The sequence below is a fragment of the Dendronephthya gigantea genome, unplaced genomic scaffold, assembly GCF_004324835.1.
Source record: "Dendronephthya gigantea isolate DGI-Jeju-01 unplaced genomic scaffold, DenGig_1.0 000058F, whole genome shotgun sequence".
Lineage (NCBI taxonomy): Eukaryota > Metazoa > Cnidaria > Anthozoa > Malacalcyonacea > Nephtheidae > Dendronephthya > Dendronephthya gigantea.
In genome coordinates, this window is record NW_021163068.1 from 1,299,627 (window position 1) to 1,323,645 (window position 24,019).

Genomic DNA, 24,019 nt, shown 5'->3' on the forward strand with positions numbered 1-24,019 from the left:
TTTTCCTACCCATCTTGGGCAGTGTAAAGGAATGAGAACTTTATTTTGTTATAATTTAGATCATTAGGACCAAAACAGTGTGCAATTAATATAGTTTACAGTACTGAAACACTAGCACGCATGTCTTAACTCCAATACGCTGCCAGGATTTAATACTGGAATTCTACAACGACTGGACTCAAACTTTTGCCTCCTACTGTATATATATATATATATATATATAATATATATATATATATAATATATATATATATATATATATATATATATATATATATATTTATCACATACTTGTGCCTTTATCAGGGCGATAACAGGGTGACATAAAAACGATATCGTCACTGATATCGCTTTTTGTCACTGATATCGCTTTTTGTCACTGATATCGCTTTTTGTCCCGCTGCATTTGCCGCTGTCAAAACAAAGATGGCTGACTCGAGCAGTTCGAGGTTTGTTTCAGTCAATGTCGATTGCTTTATAGATCAAAAAGAAGTATGTGATAAACAGGTTATCACAATCGAGACGAGGTGATATCAGTTTTATCGCTTTCAGGACGATATCATAAATGTCCCTCGTTCGCTGCGCTCACTCGTGACATTTATGATATCGTCCCTCAAGCGATAAAACTGATATCACCTCGCCCCTCATGTGATAACCTATACATATATATATATATATATATATATATATATATATATATATATATATATATATATATATATATATATATATATATATATATATATATAAATTTACCGAGATAGTATGAGGAGCTACAAGCAGGACAACATATCACTATTGCTTACCATGATCAATTCCACTTTAGCTACATACAATAATATTCCTTCCCCTCACCAATTTCTCATTCCAGGCTTGGGACTGGACAATGGCTGGTTTAAAAGGAGGAAGGAAACCAACACACAAACATAAAAGAGATTTTATTCATGAAATGAAGATGTGATGCCATTGTATTATATTACTAATGTGGGATTATTACTAACACGCATTCACGTGTTATTCACATGCATGAGCGGGACAATCAGTCGCGAGCTGTCATACAAAATTTACTATAACGAGAGTGCACAAGCCTAAACGTGCTTAATATCAAAATATATATATATATATATATATATATATATATATATATATATATATATATATATATATATATATATATTGTACTTTTACTCTTAATTGAGCCATGTGTTCACTTGTGGATATGTATTTAAGGTGTATTTGTTCTTCTACACAAGTATAACCAACCGAGCAAGCAGAAAATTCTACTTGACCGCGGTGGGAATCAGGGGCGCCGGAATATCGATAATAACGGGGGCAGATATTCATATATTCGTGTTCTGCATTATTAACTTCTTTTGAAATCGATTGTTTTTACGATCTGCGAACACGAATATATGAATATCTGCCCGCGTTATTATCGATATTCCGGCGCCCCTGGTGGGAATCGAACCCGCGACCTTCGCATTTCTAGAACGATGCTCTACCGTCTGAGCTACAAGGCCAAGTTGGGAACGACTGTGATTTTACTTAAGTTGTTATTGACAATGCGGAGTTTCGTCCTTTACATGTCGTTATGCAGTTACTTCTGTAAATGTTGATATATTTGTACTTTTACTCTTAATTGAGCCATGTGTTCATTTGTGGATATGTATGTTAGGTGTATTTGTTCTTCTACACAAGTATAACCAACCGGCCAAGCAGAAAATTCTACTTGACCGCGGTGAGAATCGAATATATTTTTACACCGTATATTTTTATCCTTTTAATAATTTCCTTTGAATAATTCCGTCTGTTTGTTACGTTTCTAAAAAAATGTAAGGAATTCATAACAACAGCAGGATCATATTATCATAAGAATAGAAGAAGTGCATTTCTAAACCATATTTAAATTTAATAAGCACTTTTGAAATTGAAAGCATATGGAGAAGACGCTTTATTCTGTGTTACATATAACACACTGTACTCACCAAAGTAATCACTGACATCGCTATACGGGTTGGACATCGTTTGAAACATAGCTTCGTGGTGCAGAAGAATTGTAAGTATACAGCATGGCATTTAATTATATAAATGTTTGCGACGATTCAATTATGTGACAACAAATCAGGAAATAGTTTACCTCAGGGTGGTATTAGTTCTATAACATATCAAATACATTATGGCGTCTGTTATCGATTTTGAATGATGTACTTATATATTTTTCTATTTTGCGAAACTTATTTTAAATTCGCCCTATATATTTCAATTAAGTGCGATATATTTTATTCTATGAGGTTTTCCGCGAAATTTAATGAAACATGGCAAGATTTTAAGGCCGGTTCTAAGCAAACAAGCTAGCACATGTTATATATTATTAGGACAGCTATCGAATGACAGAATCATGTTTTAAAGTGATTTCACAGTTCTAGCTTTTATTCTGAGCAAATGCTGCATGAATGCCCTCTAATGCTGCATGTAATTTATATTTCCATTGATTGGTCACTGTATGACGGTCTAAAAAAGCTGTTATTTATTCGGTTTGAGCTATAGTTTTGTCAATGTGGTGATTGTGTAAAGTTCTAAGTTACAAGCGTATTAATTTCAAAATCTACCGTTTCGCATTCCACAAGATAAAACACGAGAATTCCGTGCCTTTCATGGTTATATATATAACTTTATTCAAATAAATAAATTGGATAGGATAAAGCCTGGTTTTCATATGTCCTAATTCGTCGGCGATATTCTATACGATCTATTGTCGGTGATCAATGCGACATATGAAAACAAGGCTTAAGAATGGATTTCCACTTATAGAGGAATAGTTCGGCTAACGAGATATTTACATAAATTTATTTTTTTTAATTTTAACAGAATAAATAAACTAGTTCAGCTTGACTGCTCTAGCTCATTTCTGCAAGTGGAAATCCAACCTAATTCAGCATCCTAGTCTAGCCTAAATTGCTAAGCTTCCTTGAAAAATAACATGACAGCAAGTATTAACATGCCCCAAACACCAAAAAAATTACCAATATTAGCAATGATTTCAGACACATATATATATATATATATATATAGGAAACAATTGTAACTACCACGGCCAGAAGTAAAACTAAAAGATTTTATTAAAAATATACTAAGCTTAAATTTTCGGCCACATGCCGCTATTTCTGAAGAAGGCTGCGGCATGTGGCCGAAAATTTAAGCTTAGTATATTTTTAATAAAATCTTTTAGTTTTACTTCTGGCCGTGGTAGTTACAATTGTTTCCTATATGTCTTTGCTACCGAGCAGTGTGGGAATACTTGTTGGTTATATATATATATATATATATTAATATATATATATATATATAATATATATATATATATATATAAATAATATATATATATATATATATATATATATCCAAATGTAATTGTTTGTAATGGATAAAAGAGTGCTCAATACTAATTACAAGTAGAGCGAGTCATTTATTGAATTTATCTTAAAATATTGTCGTCGCTACACGGTGTTTCACGCCTGACCTTTTACAGTCAGACGATCTTCAGGCGACAAATACAGGATTGAGTTCAATCATCAATGAGTCAGGCGTGAAACACCGTGTAGCGACGACAATATTTTAAGATAAATTCAATAAATATATATATATATATATACACCCATTTGCAAAAACGTTGGCCGCATGCAGATAGATAGATTGATAGATACTCGAATCTAATTAGAATTGCATGTGAATACATTTGCATGGGATTTCAATCATATTACACAACATATGCAATTCTAATTAGATTTCGGGTATCTATCTATATATCTATCTGCGGCCAACGTTTTTGCAAACGGGTGTATATATATATATATATATATATACCGGGTGGCGCAAAAAAATGTTCCTCCTCTTTGACTTAATTTAATTTAAAAACTAAAAAAGATATCATTTTCAAGTAAAGTCTATTGAGTGGAGTGGTGTTTAACTTAAATTTTTAATGTAAACCTTGTGCATTTCTATACAATATTAGGCAAGATATAGGAGTTTAAACTCAAGGTAGCGTTTCTGGGAGAAGCAAAAAATGTTCTAAAATAGAATGAAAACATCACGCAACAGTAAGAACAAATATTGATAGCTTCGTCTGGCAAATCCTCACTGTTTTTATGCTTGGAGATGGAATATTATTCCAATGATTTTGCCATCGACGTAAAACCTCTCTTGCATTGTTAGTCATCGCATATTCCAAACAAATCCAAACTCGTTGCCGTATCGTTAAACGAGGCATGTTTATAACAAAGCGGGCAAGCTCCTTTGCTTTCGTTCCCTTGTGCATTGCAACTCCTTGTTCGAACGATGAACAGTATCATTTTAACATCAAATACACTTACAAGATACTTCGAATACCCTAATCTAAGAATCTTTAAACATGCAAAGACAACATACATGAAAAAAACGCTTTAAAAAACGCCTATCGTGGAAGTTGAAAATAACTTAGTTGAGTCGCGATATTTAGTCATGTTATTCGCTTCGTCAAAAAATGCACCTTTATTTTAAACGGCTCGATCTCGACTAATATTGTACAGAATTGTTCAAGACATATATCAAAATTTAAGTTAGACATTACACCGTTCAACAAACTTTATTTGAATAAGATATCTGTATTAGTTTTTTAATTACGATAAGTCTAAGAGGGGGAACATTTTTTGGCGCCACCCGGTATATATATATATATCTGGCCGGACGCCTAACGTATCCATTTTTAACGGCAGGTACGGCAAAAAGGAAATCCTAGGCCTGTCTAAGACGTCGAACTTTCATGCGCCGAACCTAATGCAAATCAACTGAACTCTTCAAGTTCATTTGCATTCGATTCACCACATGAAAGTTCGACGTCTGAGACGGGCCTTATCGGATAAATCCTTTAATCCTCGGAATTTAAATGATCCTCGGAATTACGATAATTACGTGACTGTGGTATTCCACTCACAACCAATGAACTTTGTGTTTGTACGAATGAAGACATGCTTTGTGGTTAACAATAATTCCACTGCATAAACCTGACTCGTAAGTGCACTTGTCCAGAGAAATTGTTAATTTTTTGCCTACACGGGAAATGGGTCGGAAAGAAAACCAGCTTGCCTGACGCCTGTACGCGTATTAATGCTTGTGGCTTTCTGAGAATCTGTGATTGGTCACTCTCAACGCGTATGTGAAAGAACTCCCATTGGTCAACGCATAGGTGAATGAACTCCAATTAGGATATAAATATTAAATATATTCATTACCATTTCCAAATAGACTTTGTACATTTAAATACTTCTTTTCCGTCAGGAGAACCGGGATATTTTTTTGCTGGAGTTATAACCAGCCTAAATTAAGGTATTATCCAAATAACAAAATTACGCTTATCGCGCAAAATGTTGGACAAGTGGGAAACGGCTAAATTACCAACCTGTGTGAATGTAACAACAATAAACTTGTATTTCTACAAAATTCACAATAATATAGCTAATATATTTTCATTGTTTTAGTTTACTTATTCAAGAGATGAGGGGGTTTGCCGTCATAACTGGTGCGCTTTTTTTTCTAAATCACTTTATGCCACATCAATGTCAAGGTAAATAATTATTGAATACAAAGATAAGAGGCTGGCTTCGGTCTACGGTTACGAGTATAAGACTTTCCTGTTTCAAGGGTGGGGAAATTGGAAAAAAACGAGAAACGTTAAACCCGCGCCCCAGATTGTCGACTTATATACAGTACTGTTCAAAAATTGCCTAACAAGAACCGCGGTCAACCTGATCAAACCTCGGTCTGATCGCGGTTGAACCGTGGTGGGACGGAGGTTTACCCTCGGCTAACTCGGTGTGACAGACATTTCTTAAGAGATTTGGATGATTATTGTGTTGTCGTTCACAGTTGTTCATAACATTTCGTTCGAAGCGAACGACAACCGCGATCGCAAATTTTTGCTTTTTATATTTTAAAATATATGGACACGATAGAATTAATTGAGTGAAATTTAGTAAATTAAACAAATAAGGTTTTGATTGTTTACGTTTTTGTCGCCATTGCTCTGTCTGACTACTGAATGATAATGCGACCGAACGCTGCTTTTTGTAAAAAAATAAATACGTTATTTACCATTTTGGTCGCTCTCAATAGAAAAATATCTATGCGGACCTCGCAGCCAGAAAATAACACGCTACGTTGCTGTACGTTACTGTTACGTTGTGCCTAATCATGCACTGTTTTCGAACCCATCGCAGGCGTAAATACTAGAATGAGATAAATGCCTAGCTACCAGCTAAAAATTGTTGTTTGTTATTTCAGTCACGAATGTTTTATATAGAATTAGATATCATATAATTTATTTACATATATATTCACATCTGCCCACTTTTTATAGCACTGGTGTCACTCAGATTAAAAGGGCCAAGGAGTCAAAATGTTACTGGCCGCGTTGAAGTATTCTACAATGGAGCTTGGGGAACCATATGCGATGATGCATGGGATTCTATGGATGCAAGGGTTGTATGTCGTCAACTTGGCTATCCAGGTGGTAGGGCCTTTCAAGGCAACCAGGTTCCGTCTGGTTCTGGACGGATATGGCTGGATGAAGTTGCTTGTACAGGAACAGAACGGAATATAGAAAATTGCTCTCATCATGGCTGGGGCCTTCATGATTGCAGTCATTCCGAAGATGCTGGAGTTGAATGTAATACTACAGGTAGAAGTTGTAATAAAAATCGTTTGAGACCAAAAATCCCAATTTCATTTAGCATTTGATTTCTTGGATTCAATAGCTCAAACTTTTTTTATCGTTATTGATTCTCAACAGTTTCTGTCAAAGATTGTTCTCTAAATATTATACGTACATCAGGGATATTTCCATTTAATCCCATGTTATTCAAGTTCTCTTGAAAACTCCAACATTATTGCATAATTTTCTTAACGACGTCTTTATATTATTCTCATCATGCAAATATATTTAAGAAATAGAAAACATTTTCTGTGTTTCTATACAGTTATAAAAACACGTGTATAGGAGTTTGGGCGAACGAGAAATAATCAGCGGGATAATAAGTGTTTCCATAACTATACAGAAACACGGGAAAATGTTTTTATTTCTTTTATAATATAACTAAATAAAAAAATTTTATAAAAATATTGTCATTCGATTCAATTATAAATGCTCATTACATAACTTTGCTTGTCAAGTTTGGGGGGAAAATTGCCGTATTGCGAACGCGTTAGATACTGCTTTTGACACGAGCCATATCTTCCAGCGAACTGTGTAATGTTCTATTTATTATACGCGCTAAAGGCCAGGTTACACGGCGCAATTTTCTTGCAACTTGCAATGTCAAAAGTAGAATTGCATTGCAAGTTGCAAGAAAAATTGCACCGTGTAACAAGGCTATAACTGAATCAGAGTGACAAGAATACACACAAAGACAACAAGTATGGTAACGCGAAAGACCATTATAAAAGCGAATATAGTTTAAATTATAGCCTGAAATTTAAGAATAAGTAGAATGAATATAACTTAACTAAAGATGTCCTTTAAGTGTTTTAATTTGTACCTCCAACCGTTAATTTCGTTTTATATACGTGACATACGGAAAATATCCGCACTGTACCCTGAATGTTGTGGCGTATGAGTTCTCAGTAAAATACCCCCATCCATTTAATAAAAATCCAAATCTACTCGCAGCCGTGCAATGTTCTGATTATCATATGGGCTAAATTCAGAGTGACAAAAATACACACAAAAGACTGCGAAAGACCAGTATAAAAGCGAATATTTTTAAATTATAGCCTAAACATAAATATGGAATAAATTTTACTTATCTAAAGATGTCTTTTAATTGTTTTTCTGCGTATTTCAAGCGTTAATTTTGTTTTATATACCAACCAAAGACCATTTGTATTTTCACAACAACAACAAAAACAAAGAAAATAGGGCAAAATCTTGAAAAAACGTGATATACCGAAAATACGTGCATGCATGCATGCGCCGTACCCCCGGATGTAGCGGCGTATGAGTTTTTCGAGGGTTTTAGTTCTCGCTAAATAACCCCAATCTATATAACTAAAAAACAATATTATACTACCGAGCAGTCTTTAACGTTCCGTGTACATGCAAGGATGTATTTCACTGGTACGACGGTAAATCGCTCCTGAATAAATGTCAATACCTACCAGTTTGCAAAGTATTACTGTTTCGTACGTATTTGACTGAATTACTTTCATGCAGTCAGGGTGAGTGACTGCGGGTATTTGAGTGGGGAGGGGGGCAAATATTCATTACTCATTGTTAGTTTCTTTGAAAATTGATTTCTTTTACGGTATACTAACATCATTTTCCTTTGAATTACATACGTATTTAAACCTTTACTCTTGTAGCTATAACTGTGTCACTCAGGGTACAAAGAGCATCAGGTGCAAGTCTTATTGGTCGTGTTGAGGTTTTCTATTACGGAGCTTGGGGAACTATCTGTGGCGATGGATGGGATACGACAGATGCTAGGGTTGTATGTCGTCAACTTGGTTATCGAGATGGTAGGGCCCTTCATGGAAGCCAGATTCAATCTGGTTCAGGACAGATATGGTTAGATGACGTCAATTGTACTGGAGCAGAAGGAAGTATTGCAAGATGTTCTCATAGAGGATGGGGTGTTCATGATTGCTCACATAATAGCGACGCCGGAGTTGAATGTAGTACAAAAGGTAAGAGTAATAAAAGCACCCAAAAAACCAAGCACCGTTTTAAAGCACCTAAAGGACCTGCATGGCTGCTGGCTAAGTTAGCTAGGAAATTATTGCTCTTCAATATTCGAATAACCAGTGTCTCAATCAAGCATATCATTAAAACCGCACATTTAATAGTCTTGCACACTTTATTACAGCTTTAACCAAGATACTCAGGTTACAAGGACCATTAAGTAAAGATGGTATTGGACGTGTTGAAGTGTTTCACAATGGAATTTGGGGAACAATTTGTGATGATTACTGGGATATTAAAGATGCTAGGGTTGTATGTCGACAACTTGGTTATCCAGATGCTTTAAACTACTTTCAACAAGGGAGCTCGAGCCATGTTCTTCCTGGTTCTGGACAGATATGGTTGGATGATGTTAGTTGTACTGGAAAAGAAAAAGAAATAGCAAGTTGTTCTCATCGTGGTTGGGGTGTTCATGATTGCGCACATTCCGAAGATGCCGGAGTGGAGTGCAAAGCAACAGGTAGAAGTTATCGGATAAATTGATATTGGTAATCGTTTTTAATGTAGGAAAATTTGGCGGCATTGAAATTTTAATGTTCGATAAGCTTCTGCTATCACAAATTTTCATGTTTAAATAGGAAATACTACACCACAACAAAATTTGGTTAAAACTACCGGGTGTCCCAAAAAAAACTTTACCTGTTTGTCTTAATATAACTCAAAAACGATAAAAGCTATTGAGTTGAAATAAACTCCACTGTATACAAGCAGGGCTAACTTAGATTTTGATATATAACATTAAATTATTGATGTGATATTTACGGAGATACAAGCATTTGATGTCGCAAGGTACTTTCAAAATCCGTGAAAAATTGACAAAAATCGATTATTAAATTAATTCGAAAATACTTGCATGCCACTTCCCGTGGTAAGTTTTTAACTTCAGCGATTTTAACTTTAATTGTTCGCTCTTATATAAGAGTAAGTTTGCAATGGAAAAGCGTACATTTAAAGTTAAAATCACTAAAGTTAAAAACGTAAAAGTTAAAGTATTAGTTTCGAATTAATTTAATAGCCGATTTTTGTCAATTTTGCACAGATTTTGAAAGTACCTTGCGACATCAAATGCTTGTATCTCCGTAAATATCGCATCAATAATTTAGTGTTATATATCAAAATCTAAGTTAGCCCTGCTTGCATGCAGTGGAGTTTTTTTCAATTTAATGACTTTTATTCGTTTTTGAGTTATATTAAGACAAAGAGGTAAAGTTTTTTTTGGGACACCCGGTAGATGCTGCAAGCCAAAAATATTTAAAGAAAACGTGTTGCAGAAGCAATGTTTAGCGGAGGTTTTTTAAACGCATTGAGTTTCTAGTAAAATGAAAATAACTGGAACGTGATACACCTTCTAACTGAATGTAAAGGCTAAGTCACCCACAGTCTGTACACGCAAAAAAACACGGGCAAAACAAAAGAATTATTTTGTTGTGATTCCGTAAATCTGATATAAACGCCCAAAAAAATTTTAGGGAGACAAATAACTTGTTTTGAGTCGGTAATCCTAGCCGGCTGTGACATTCCATAATTTATTAACTATGGACATTCTTAATGTTAGTAGAACGCATCTTATGGAGCTATTTTTGGAAATGCGGAGTAAGACGGTTTTGCTAGGAAAAAGCCGTAAACCCTTGCCTGACAGTTCAGGAAAGTTTGTTTCCTTCTATAGTTAATACTATTTTTGTGTCATCTAGTCACTTAGAGTCAAATCAAGTGTATTTTGCGATGAAATTCCAGCTTTTAGCATTTCCGTTTCGTACAAATATTGTTATCAATACTGCGCATCGGAAACTTGTTCCGTTATAGAATTTAGTAATATTATCATTATTGTTGTTGTTGAAGTTGTTGTTGTAGTTGTTGTTGTTGTTGTTGCTGTTGTTGTTGTTGTTGTTGTTGTTGTTGTTGTTGTTGTTGTTGTTGTTGTTGTTGTTGTTGTTGTTGTTGTTGTTGTTGTTGTTGTTGTTGTTGTTGTTGTTGTTGTGAAGCCTCTGTTTTTTTGCTGACTTTGCATATTATTTTATGAGCTCGCGTCGTAGTCGCCTCTACGACGACTTGATTTGGTATGATTTCTGGTCATCGCGATAACGCTGAATCAGTTTCAAGATTATCACATTTTTTGACGTTGAATTTCACATGGCATCTCAGGAGACAAACTCGGCGACCACTGGAAGGTATTTATATTCTATATTTATTTTGGTGAGTGAAATTTTCTTTATTATTAATCAAAATGTGATTGTTCACCATTATTTGTTGAAAATAGTTGTGCTTTACTGTAATATACTGTACTGACTGTAATAGTAGTACTTTAGTAAAAGTCTTTGATTTTTCACCTTAATGATATTATTTGATTTCTTTCACAATTGCCGCCTGCTGTTATATTCTGTAGTAAAACCTGGTCTGAAGAGCATGACATGCTCTTTCTTAAAGAAGTACTTGTGAGTGACCTGTTCCTGTAGAGAAAGAGCAGTGTTGAAAGAGGCCAAGTGTGGGATGATATTGCAGACAAACTGAATGCGAGTTAATCAGCGTTATTTGAGGGATAAACTTAATACATTGTTGAAGTGGTTTAAAAAGAAGAATCAGGAAGAATTAAATGCATCTGGTATTGACCCAGAATTGCATGAGAAGTCAGAGTTATTGGAAGAGATTTTGGAAAAGATGGAGTCTACAGTACCAATAAACCTCTCAAAAAAAAAAGAAAGTTGATGAAGAGAAGCACAATGCTGAAGAGATCCGAAATTTGGCCATGGAAACCTTGGGCGAAACAATGAAGAGAAAGAGTGGGAGTGCTGCAGGAAAAGTTGCCAGTAAGAAAAGAAGAAGTGGGAATGAGGCTGTCGAATTTCTGAAGGAAAGGACCAAGGAAGAATATGAATTGAGAAAAGCTGAACTTGAAGCAACGAAACAAAGAAATGAAGCCACAAATAAGCAAATTGAACAGCAAAACCAACTCCAGACAACCCTTGTGCAATTGTTTGCAGAACAGCAACAAGACAGTGCCAGACAACAAGAACAGCAACAGCAGCAAATGATGTTAATGATGCAACAGCAACAGCAACAGCAAATGTTGATGTTACCTCGTACCATGTGCAGGTTACTTTGCCAGTTCGCGTGACGCCAAAAGTGATTCACAACGTTGACTTTATACTCCAAAATTTTATTTAATTCTAGTTATCAAAACTTTAACTGTAATAAATCTGACTTCGTATATAGATGTTGCTCCTTCAGCGACCTGTGTCGATGCTCTATATATCTCATGCGCTATTTAATTACTGATTAACAATTATTTAAGAATTAAAAAACGAGTCGCGTGCCTTTATGGTGTAATAATGCACGATGGGGGAATGTTGGGAGAATACGAGAGAAGCCTGTAAAACACGAGGCGTAGCCGAGTAATATAAGAAGAAATTATAGGGCAACAACAAAATTTATTTATTTGATCAATAATGAAATTCTCCTTACATGTTATTTAAGATGTTGCTTAGCAACAAAAACTTCAAAAGCCAGAAGCGTGCATTATGGCCTCACAATGCACGCGCGGTAGCCAGTCAAATTGCTCGTTATATCATACTTATATTATAATAACAATTACTTCCTTTCTTCCTATTGGGTATGTTCTATAGTAATGACGTCATAGATTTAACTTATAAACATAAAAGACACCATTATGAACACTGTCTAACATTGACATATTTGCAACAGATAGAAAGGAAAACATGATAAGGTTACACTTGTGTGAAAGATAAAAACTTAATCGTATCATAACTTACCTGTTGGGTTTTTTCTTAAAATTTGATTTTTAATTGACACTTATGTTTTATAAACTAACCAACAAAGTCCAGAAATAACCATTAATGATACACTTAATGATGAGGGGATGACATTGTTCACTTGCTTACTTTATTTCCTTAGCTATTTTACTTTTTCAATGCTAAAATTTACTTTTACTATTCAAATAATATTCTCATCTATTGTTGACAATATGAAGAAGCCAGAAGGAATAGGGGCATTTCCCAAAACTCATTTGGTTTTTACTGGACATTGTTGTTTATAGTTTTAAAGAAATTGTTATTAAATGTTCATATTGACATTCAAACAAAGTATTGTTGAAGTGTGAGTGGATTAAGCTCAAAAAAAAGTAGATGTTTGGTTACCATACAAAAATGTGTGAGCATTTTGCAGTAGTGCACATGTCACATACATTCTACCTACACTGCTAAGGCCAATCTTTAAGTTCTTTTTGAAATCAACAAATTTGAAATAATTTATTATATCTCCAAATAACCATTCAACAGCGACTCTTGTTGAAGTCATCTGGGTATTAAAGAGCCTCATCTGTTCGGTTGGATGTGCAATGCGGTTAGGTGCTTGGAGATGAACCCTAAGAGGGTAAGCTGGGTCCCCATAGAGACACATTGGTTGGTTACTGGTTGAGTGCGCATTCAATTCCAATTGCTGCAGCAGACCAGATTCTGCTAACATTCCTGAATCATGCCTTTTCCCTTCTGTATAAATGTGAAAAAAATAGGTAATTCAGTAATGCAATAACATTTTAATTCAAACAAATATAAATATTCTCTTACCTACTGGTCCATACATGTTCGCAATAAGCCCATTTGGAATTACAACGGACTGGAATTTTAGAGCATGGACACGTTTGTGTCCATTGAAAACGTCACGTTGATTCCTTCTCGAACGACAAATGGGTCTGACAGTTCCATCAACGAAACCAAAGCAATTTGGTAACGGAGCACCTTTATTATGAATTGCTTGAGCGTACTGTTCAAGTGCTTCAGGATGGAGAATAGTATGATTCCACTGTGTGATTCGATGGCCATGAGTTTGATGAAGGTAATTATTTATTACCTGGTTTGTGATCATACACAATACTGGAAATGGGCGAGCAAATCGAGGGATCATGTCGCTGTAACGGCATGGATATGCCACTCTCCTTAACAACATACACAACCCTTCTAAGCCACTCACTCCACTTCTTTGCTGCGTAATGAAATAAGCTGGGATTCTCAACGCTTCAGCTAGAAGTGGAATATGCTCTTTTTCAAATCGAAACTCTGCTAAGCATTCATTTTCATCCATATCGTCAAGCTTGAAAGGCACATACTCTTCATATGGAAAATCTTGATTGCAGGATTTGTATTCACTCAAAATTCTGCTGCAGATATGTAACCTAAGCCAAAACACAAAGTAGCGAGCTCTCGGATTTCCCTGAAATACATGTTAACTCGAATAATTTGCACGCTATTTTATATCAGCTTCCGTTGTACGTTGTCCTCATTGACTTGCTTAACAAATTAGCAGCGATAACGCGACGATGTAGTGCCAGGCCCCGGTGTCTTTTATCTAGCGTCATCGTCATCGCTAAAACGCGTATGCTTATTTATTGCTTAAGGTCGCTAATAGCATCAAATCCCGTACTTATAACTAAAATAATGTTTACTCGCTCCTCCAAGGTTCACTAACGCCGTTTTTAACTATGTTTTAAGAAGTTAACTCATAGGCAGCCCAATGGCGAATTGTTTTATTTGCAGTAAAAATGTACACTTTGTGATACTACCATGATTTTTTGCATTTTAGTGATTCCGACATGAACAGCCATTCTCACATCAGCAAATGCAGACTGTTTATAAGCTTAAGGCGCCAGTACTCGCGTTCAAACCTTTGCAACGGAGTAGAAATCAATAAATTTACAGCAATGATTCTTTACATTAATTTCGAAAGCAATCATACTTGATTGATTATCAAAATCTTAGGAAGCGAACTTAATTAGTGTGTTTCGAACTAAAAGTAGGAACAGCCAAAAAATTTACATAGGTGCAACCAAAAATACGCTATTTCGACTGAACTCGCGTCATTTGAAGCATTTTGGTGTTTCTCACATCGACATCGGTCAAAGCAATCAAATTATCAAAAGACATGTTGGGTTGAAGATCGGAATTTCAGGTTTCTTCTTCACAGTCAGCAGTACACGTTAGTGTTATTTGCAGCAATAGTGCAAGAGTGTTGTCTTCGCAGTCACTTTTCAATGACGCCAGTACTCTCGTCTGGCGACCAATTGCGCATTCCAATTTATTTCAAAAAACAATGGCGCACGATTGTTGTCCTCGCAGTCACTCTTCAATGACCCGGCACTCGTTTCGTGACCAATTTGTTAAGGTTGGGACTTTTTGCAGCAGGATGGCGCAAGAGTGTTATGTATTCGCAGTTATTTATCTAGCACTCTCTATTCGCGGCCAACTGTGCATTCCAACTTCCATCATAATAATTCAGTTAAGGGATAAACCAAAAATCCCCTGTCGCCAAACCCGTTATACTACCATCCCTTATCAGTCATGCGTATATATAAACGGCAAAGGGCTAGCACTTGCATAATAATGACCTGGCGCATCATATTGAGTTTGCTCGTATACATATATACATTGAATAACTGAAGAAGAAATTCTCTTAGTTCTGTTCTTAACTGGGCCATTCGTAATGGAACTCATCAGTTGAATTCATTTTGTGTGCTTTTTTTGAACCCTTAAGAAATATATTTTCAAATCTTAGAAGCTAAATTAAATGCGCATGCATTAAAGTTCCAATGTATGATCTCGTGCATACAAATTATGGAATTTGCAGCCTATGTACACCATGTATGTAATTATATGTTCTTTGGGATTCTTTTTAGATTTTACAGTCGCGCCTGTGTCGCTCAGGTTACAAGGACCATTGAGTGGAAAGGGTGCCGGTCGTGTTGAAGTATTTTACAATAAACAGTGGGGAACAATCTGTGATTATTCATGGGGATTCAGAGATGCTAGGGTTGTATGTCGTCAGCTTGGTTATCCAGATGTTGTTAGGAATCTTCGAGCGACCGAGTTTTTATCTGGTTTTGGACAGATATGGTTATCTTCCGTTTCTTGTACTGGAAAGGAGCAAAATGTGACGAGTTGTTCCCGAGATCCTTGGGGATTTCATTCTTGCTCTCATTCTAATGATGTTGGAGTAGAATGTTCCACAACAGGTCAGGTTACTTCTAACGTACCATTAATGTAATGCGGAAGAAAGGACCAAAGATTTTTAAAAAAATAAATTATTATATTATGTATTTAGAGGTAAAAATCGTTCTTCACCGGGTAAATTAACTTCATGCGATTTGATTGGGCATTCGATTTTTTTACACGTGAAAAAATGCCATAAGCAGCTTTTGATTGGACGTACGATATTCGTCACACGTGAAACGATCATTGTGGCGGCAATTTGTTTATTTTTTTTCAAAATATTTCCAAATATAGGAGTTAGATTCAAAACACTTTTCTGAAATTCAAGACATCTTCACATCCGGGATATTATCCAATCTTCGAAAAGAATATCTAAATTCCATTGAACAAAATTACAAAGAAATTGAACTGTAAGGGTCTGTTCACACTGATAAATGTTTAATAGTTTGTTGACTTGCAATAAATATGGGCGACAAATCCCCTGAAGCCAATTCAGTACTGGATTATCGATAATTCACGACATCCCATACGTCAGAAGTGAATTGGATCCAACAATGTTGGATCGTGTGAACAGACCTTAATACATATCCAGGTGATCTGAATCGAAAATTTTAGCGAATCAGAGCAAAATCGGGCCTTGTCGATTAAAAATCCATACCGAGCTGCCTTCGGCGCTGTAAAAACAAGGACGGCGAAAAGCGTCGAAAAGCATGTTGCTCTTCTTCGCGGTTACTTGTATCGTTTGACACTTTAAATGGAAAATCTTTTCCCTCAACAGCTCACAAAATCGCGTTACTACCTACATGACCGGTCGTTAAACGTTTTGGGGGGCAATGTTTTGTGCAGCGAAAGCATTTGCATTTCTCTTTTCAGTTTAAAATTAAATATTGGCTGGGCCTGCCACGGAAAGTTGTTTTAAATCCGAGACGCGAAAAGAGTTTTGTATAAAAGCCAGGCGAGATATTGTACGACATATTCGTTCGTTTAATATATCATAACGGGTTTAGAAACATGAACATCAACAAAATTTAGAATTGGAATTATTTATTGAAATACCCAAAAAAACATAGCTAATATTAGATAAAGAGAAAGGTGTGTGAAACTGCCTTCTTTACTGGGCTAATTTTAGGTATCTTTTTGCCAGTTTTGGCGAAAAATGCTATGGAATACCAGACCGAATACACGACTATATACAAAATCAAATGCCCGTAAAACCCAAACAAATGAAACATTATTGCTTTTCTAGTACATTTTTTTCCTCTGCATTTGAAGTGCAATAAAATGTCATGTTCCATCAATCTTTCACCCTAATCGTACGAATCGTACGCATTCATCCATTTATATGTAATGTTACTTCAGATTTTAAAATTTTAAACGAAATCCCGGTAAAGTAAAAGAGCTGCATTCATAACTATACAAATAAGTAAAAAATAACGAAACGAATATCTAGCTACCAGTTTGAAAAAAATTCTATTTGTTATTTCCGCGACCAGTTCTTAGCCATAGTTATGGTGTCATTCAGGAACATATTTAATCGTCTATGCTCACTTTTTTTTCCAGTAATTACAGTGTCACTTAGATTACGAGGGCCTTCAACTGGAAATGGTACAGGTCGTATTGAGGTATTCTACAATGGAATTTGGGGAACCATCTGTGATGACCGCTGGGATATCAGGGATGCTCGGGTTGTTTGTCGTCAACTTGGTCATCCGGATGCCGCCAGAACCCTTCAAGTGCCCATGGTTCATCCTGGTTCTGGACAGATATGGTTAGATGACGTCGAATGCACCGGAACAGAACAGACTATAGTAAGTTGTAATCATGGAGGTTGGGGTATTCATAATTGCGGACATTCGGAAGATGCTGGAGTTGAATGCATTTTGGCAGGTAAAAGTTATCAGATTAATCTTTATTGGTATTTCAATCTTGAGAATAATGCTTTTATTAATATAATAAGGAGAAATCCCTCTAGTAAAGCTCAATAGTGGGCTTCATAAATGATTACCTAAATATGGAATGCTACATGACCATGAAATTGTCTTAAAGTTCAGTACAAGAATATTTTGCTCAATTAGGCGGGCAGGGTGTACTTGAAGACGCAAATCGGAAGTCGGCACACGAATTAGTAACAGTTTTTTTAAAAAAATTACGTTTTTAAATAGTTAAAACTTCTCTACACTATTCAAATAGAAAAAATAGATTGATAAATGTCAACAATGGGACTGACTCCTTCACAAGCAGTTTAAGCCCCGTTTACACTACGCGCGATATTTTGTACGGTGAGGATAACACTGGCACCCGTACCATTTTTATCCCTGCTTGGGCTACCTCTTTAAGTAGGCTAGTTATTCCAAAGCCCCGTTTACACTACACTCGATTTATTGGCACGGCGCGGCTAAAATAGATACCCGTACCCATTTCATCTGTGCTCGGCCTTTGTTTTGGTAGCCTGAACACTAACAAAATTGGGTACGGGTACCAATTTTAGCCGTGCCGATAAATTGAGTGTAGTGTAAACGGGTCTTTACTTTCTTAACAGCAGTCTCTCCAAACGTAGCGTATCTGGTTATTTAAGGTGGTCCACTACAATTTTTTTTCAGTTAATCTTGAAAATATATAAAAATCTGTTCATGCCATATTACTAGTAGACCAGACACACCCGATGGTAGAAAATAGAAGAATTTTTTAGACACGATAACTTTTACGTTTTAAATATTTTGTCTCGGAGCTCATTCAGCTCAACCTCGAATAAAAAAACCTTTTTTACTATTAAACGTTTCGCAGAATATAACGTTATTATTTTCCCCATTTTATTTGGTGTAATTTTCAAAAACAGTTTTGTAAAAAAGTTTGCGAGTTTACAGTTAAATTGCTGAAGTTTTACTGAAATGCAATTGTCAAATGCCATTCAGAAAGTTGCGGATGAACGGTTTACACTCATTTAAATTTCGCGCATGCGCATAAGTAACAAAACCATCCAACGTCCATGGCATAGAATTTTGACAGCTTTGGATTCCGTTATGTTCTGCCACAATAACCGGATGTAATTTCTAATCTCCTGTCGGAATTATTACCCTCGCACCGACGGGAGATTATTTTTTCAGTTATCGTGCACGAAAGTAATGGGAATGAGAATTTTAGTTCTAGTTTAGTTTTTAAATTTTAATCCCCGAGCCGGTGCGAAGCACCGGGCGAGGGTACTAATTCCGCCCGGAGATTTTGATTACGCCCGAGAATGCAAATGCGAAATGAAAGTTGTCCGCCATTATGTCATGGACGTTGGGCGTTTTTGTAAGTTATGCGCATGCGTGAGTTTAAGACGAGTTAAAACTGGTAACCAGCAAACGTTTGCAAGCGTGCGATTGGCTAAATTAAAATTTTGGTTCGCGTCAGCATAACTGATATTTTGAATTATAAAACTTTTTTAAAAATATTTTTCATTTGGATGGTTTTGAAAATATACGGAAAAATTCACTCGTAAAAATGATTAAAATGTAAAGCAGATTATGCTTTCGGGTAGAAAAACTTTGATTGAAATAGGTGGTGAAAAATCTACGATTTTAAAGCATTTTTGGAGTGTTTTTGAGCAGGAAAACAGGTAGATTTTGTATCTTAAAGCATGCAAGTATTTCGTAAGTTTAACTTGTAGATTTATCAACAAACGTACGACACCACCTTGAATTTATTCGTCAATTTCGTTAAAATGATTTTGATTGGGAAAGCATTTATTTTTAAAGGTCAATCTGTTTAAAAAGGAATCGAAATTTCGCTAAAAATTGTAGTATTTAAAACTATTCGTAGCACAATTAATGAATTACGATTATAGTTGAATTTGATAGCTCGAGAGTCGACATTATAATTGTACTTGATATAGGATTTTACTTATACGGCTTCGATCATTCAGCAGAGACGAGTATTATAGAATTTCAGTGATGGAAATATACGTTTATTGCTTCAGGCGAGGGGACTTTGCATGCAATGTATTTCTAGTTTTAGTTTTCGCATAATTCTATCTTCATAATTTTTAGAGAACAATACAATCGAACAATGAAACAATAGAATAAGAAATCGATCCTTTTTGTTTGTTCGGGGGTAGGACCCTAATTAAAAAACTGCTTTTAGTTTAATTCTCGCCTTCTTTGTGTATATTTTAGAGAAAAAAATATTCAGAATCGCTTAGGGATCACTTAAGTGTGCATCCCTAGAGATTTTGAAAACAGAATAAATCATATTTTTTGTAGTGGAAGGTTTCGTTTCCCGCCTTTCGGATTACGGCGTTAAATTAGGCCAAGGTTATAGGCAGGTAATATTTAGTTTAGTGTTCATTTTCGAAAACGTGATCCAGACATTCAGTAAACGCCGCAGCGCCTTTTTTACTCTTTAAATTATTCATGCAGATTACATATGAGCTTGAGCAAGTATACCTTAAAGCACACCTTCCAATCAATTATTTGAATATAACTGGCTTAACTTTCAGCTGCCTAAAATACACTTTTAAGATTCGATTATCATAATTTTTAATCAATGAAAAGAAAACTCTACGTTATAAGTAAAAGTAAACAACGATAAAAATCGATTCCTTTTTTAAATAACAATTTAAACTCGGTCGGCAAAAGGAGGGCAGAGCAAAAATGGGGGCAGGATAACGGGAACCTGCAGTGCTCAAAAAGGCCTGAGGATGAGACATTATTAGATAAGCGTTTTAAAAAGGGTTAGGCCCAACGTGACTGATTAATAATTCCTGGGACCATTATGATCAAGATTATTATCATAAACCTTTTTATGCCCTACAGTACATATATGTGTAATTGTCTGAATTATTAATATTACAACCTCTACTAACAAAAAATAACCTATATCGTTTTGACAGGGTATTTTTTTCTGGTTAAAAAGAGGTCACCTTGAAAGTAATATTATATGCATCATATTTCAGAGAAACCCAATGTAACAGTAAATTGCTCCAGTTTGATGATTGTAAATCTTGGGGATGACGTCACGTGTCTATGTGAAGGAAAAGGTGGTAGACCTGCGGCTAATGTGACATGGTATAAAGATGGTGTCCAGATTGGTTACAACAAAAAGGAACGGAACGTGTTGACTTTCAGTAATTTCGATGAAACAGATAATGGGATATACAAATGTGTAGGCAAAAACTTTACTGTCACGAATGAAAAGTTTGTTCAGCTGATTTTGAACGGTAAATATTAAAAATTGCGCAAAGCGTGCACACAAAGATGATAATAATATCGTTGTGAACACGCAGACTGGAACATATTTTCCAACCAGGATCCACAGATATAACAATCTTACATAAGTAATATCTCTGGCATTCTAAGGGTAATAAATTATGTGCACACGAGCATCGTTTTCGAGCATTTTCAAAATCGCTTTTATTTATTTTATTGTTTAGACGCCCTTTTCACACGATCGCATATCCAAGGAAGAAAATGCTTAATATGTTAAATTAGCTTCAACTTCTTTTGTAAATCGACGGTGTTTAAAACCATTTTGGCATGAAAACGAATGAGAAAACGCTCGAAAACATTACCGTGTGCACATAGTCTTAGAATGTTATTTATTGCATTACACTTCAGAAAAACCGAATGTAAAAGTCAATTGTTCCAGTTTAATCACAGTACATCTTGGTGATGATATAACATGCCTATGTGAGGGAAAACATGGAAAACCTCCGGCCGATGTAACGTGGTATAAAGATGGCGTCCAAATTGGTGACATGAAGAAAGAGGAAACTTTATTGCTCCTCAGTAATGTAAATGAAGCAGATGGAGGAACATACAAATGTGTTGGTAAAAGCTACACTCTCGCTGATGAAAAGTCAGTTGACCTCATTTTTCACGGTGAATATAGTTATAATTCATATAATAGTCACGTGTAAAAAAATGCTCTCCGATATGGCATTGATGTAGCCGATGGACAATTTGCCTCTAGTTTAGTTATTAGATTCTCGATCTACCTGTAGTAATTTCAACTGTCGTTTCGCGAATATTAACTACATGTACCTAAAGGGCTGTTCACATGAGCCCTTGAGGGCTGTTCACATGAGATTTTTACAAAATACATGTACTTAAATTTTTCAGAGAAACCAAATGTAACAGTCAATTGTTCGAATACGATCACGGTAAACATTGGTGATGACGTAAGGTGTCTTTGTGAGGGGAAAGGTGGATACCCGCCAGCTAATGTGACATGGTATAAAAAGGATGTCCAGATTAGTGACACAAAAAAGGAAGGAAATGTTCTGGCACTCAGTAATGTTGATAGAACTGATAATGGCACGTACGTATGTGTAGGGCAAAGTAACGGTTTCAAAGATAAAACCACAATTGAAGTAATTTGTCTCGGTAAGCATATTTAGTTTAATTTAATTATTTTATTAACTTTGCCGATCGCAAACAATTCGACATTCAGTGTATGAAGTTTTTTGTGCTATTTGAAGAAAAAAACTATGAAAAATCGTGCTGCGTTGCGAAATCGCGTCCTGTCTATGTGGATCTTCCAAGTAACTGTTGTTATATCGAGAATCAAATTTATACTCTCAAATTTAGGCTTTCCCTTTTAAAAGAAATAGTGTATCGAATGCAGTTATGTCTTTGCAAAACGACAAACAAAAGATACATAAAAAAATAAATAAAAAACGTATACATTCTTCGACGTTCGAAAAACACAGTTACAGAGGCTACTTAGGCATCAATATTATTATTTTTGAGTTCTGTATATTTTAGAAAAACCAAATATAGCAATCAATTGCTCGAGTGCAATAACAGTAATTGTGGGTGACGACGTAACATGTCTTTGTGAGGGAAAAAACGGATACCCACCAGCTGATGTGACTTGGTATAAAAACAACGTCCAGATTGGTGACACAAAGAAGGAAAAAAATGTTCTGGCTTTGCGTAATGTTGACAGAACTGATAGGGGAACATACGTATGCGAGTTGAAAAGCTTCACTTTCAGCACTAAGAACTCAATTCAAGTCATTTTTTATGGTAATCATGTTATATTTAGTTTCATTTCTTAACCTTGCCAGGAAGGCAGGAGCAAACAATTAACACTGGTGAAATTCAATTTCCAATTACTAACCGAAACCAAGAGCTTAGATTCATACCCACACATGCACTCAGCATGACGTAATTAATGTTCATTACGTTTTTCATTTCATTTTTAGAAAACTTATACTCCAAAGAGGGTGATAATAAGACTGAATTGTATATGTTTTTCATTATGTTTGTGGCTGGAATTCTTGTTGGAATCTTTGTTGTATGTGCTGTGCTTTATTTCCGACGGCGATGGCTAAGAAAAGGGTCGGCGGAACCAGGTCCAGATGTTCAAGATCCAAATCAAGATCCAAATCAAGATCCACTGTACGAAGTTGTTGATCTCAAAAATGTGGCGCAGAATTATTATGGGTCAGCAAGTAGTGCAACAAACGATGGTTACTCAAATTATGCTGACCTAAGTAAAGCGAGAGACAGAGAAAACACGTATGAATCTTATAATACCAAGACGCTGTAGTGTGAGTACAGTCCCTCGGGCTATGGTAATATATTGAGCTTTCCAGACTATTAGCAGTTTGGATATCAGAGTTTACTTTTTATATTTCATTGACATTTTCACTTCAATATATTCATTTGCTTTTAAATCTTGACGTATAGTCATAATGTAAATTTGTATACTACGGTGATCTGCGATCCGCGAAAAATGCGTGCTGGCATAATAAACTGAGTTGCCTACTCCATTATAAGACAGCTCTCGGGTTATATGAGGCAAGTTGGTCCTAAAATTTTTAATAGAACCCACACCTTGCAAACCACAATTAACACACTTTGCAATCAGATCAAAATTTAGCCTTTGAAAAAGGGCAAAAAGACATTTGTTTAGGAAAAGGGGCCTTTTATTGAAAAATAATGAGGGGCTAAGGAATTTCCCAAGGGCTAAGTAGAAGTGTTAGAGGGTTTGGTATCTTACTCACTTTGAAATCATTTTGGAATGTTAAGACTCTCCGGTTTGAATAGCCAGCAACATTCCATAATTATAATCAAATTAATTTTAATCAAATATATCTAGTTAATGTTAGTTATTAAGTTCATAAAAGATACTGTACGAGTGACTGCCTAATCAGTTAAGCATCTGGAGAAGCATGAGACATAATGAACAGTAAATTTAAAAAACAGTGTAGTAGACAAAGTCTTACGGGGATCCACCCTTTGAATTTAACTTCATTTATCGTATAAAC

General features: G+C 35.5%; 1 protein-coding gene across 1 annotated transcript; it reads left to right on the forward strand.

Annotated features, from left to right (window-relative positions):
• The first annotated feature begins 1,954 nt into the window (after nt 1-1,954).
• On the forward strand, nt 1,955-23,313 carry LOC114529961 (deleted in malignant brain tumors 1 protein-like). Its single transcript, XM_028551532.1, has 12 exons — nt 1,955-2,056; nt 5,514-5,599; nt 6,392-6,712; nt 8,392-8,715; nt 8,895-9,230; nt 15,453-15,788; nt 17,326-17,652; nt 20,699-20,962; nt 21,360-21,623; nt 21,864-22,127; nt 22,509-22,772; nt 22,952-23,313. The coding sequence occupies exons 2-12, from the start codon at nt 5,530-5,532 to the stop codon at nt 23,296-23,298; spliced, it is 3,117 nt and encodes a 1,038-aa protein (XP_028407333.1). The 5' UTR covers nt 1,955-2,056; nt 5,514-5,529; the 3' UTR covers nt 23,299-23,313.
• The last annotated feature ends 706 nt before the right edge of the window (nt 23,314-24,019 follow it).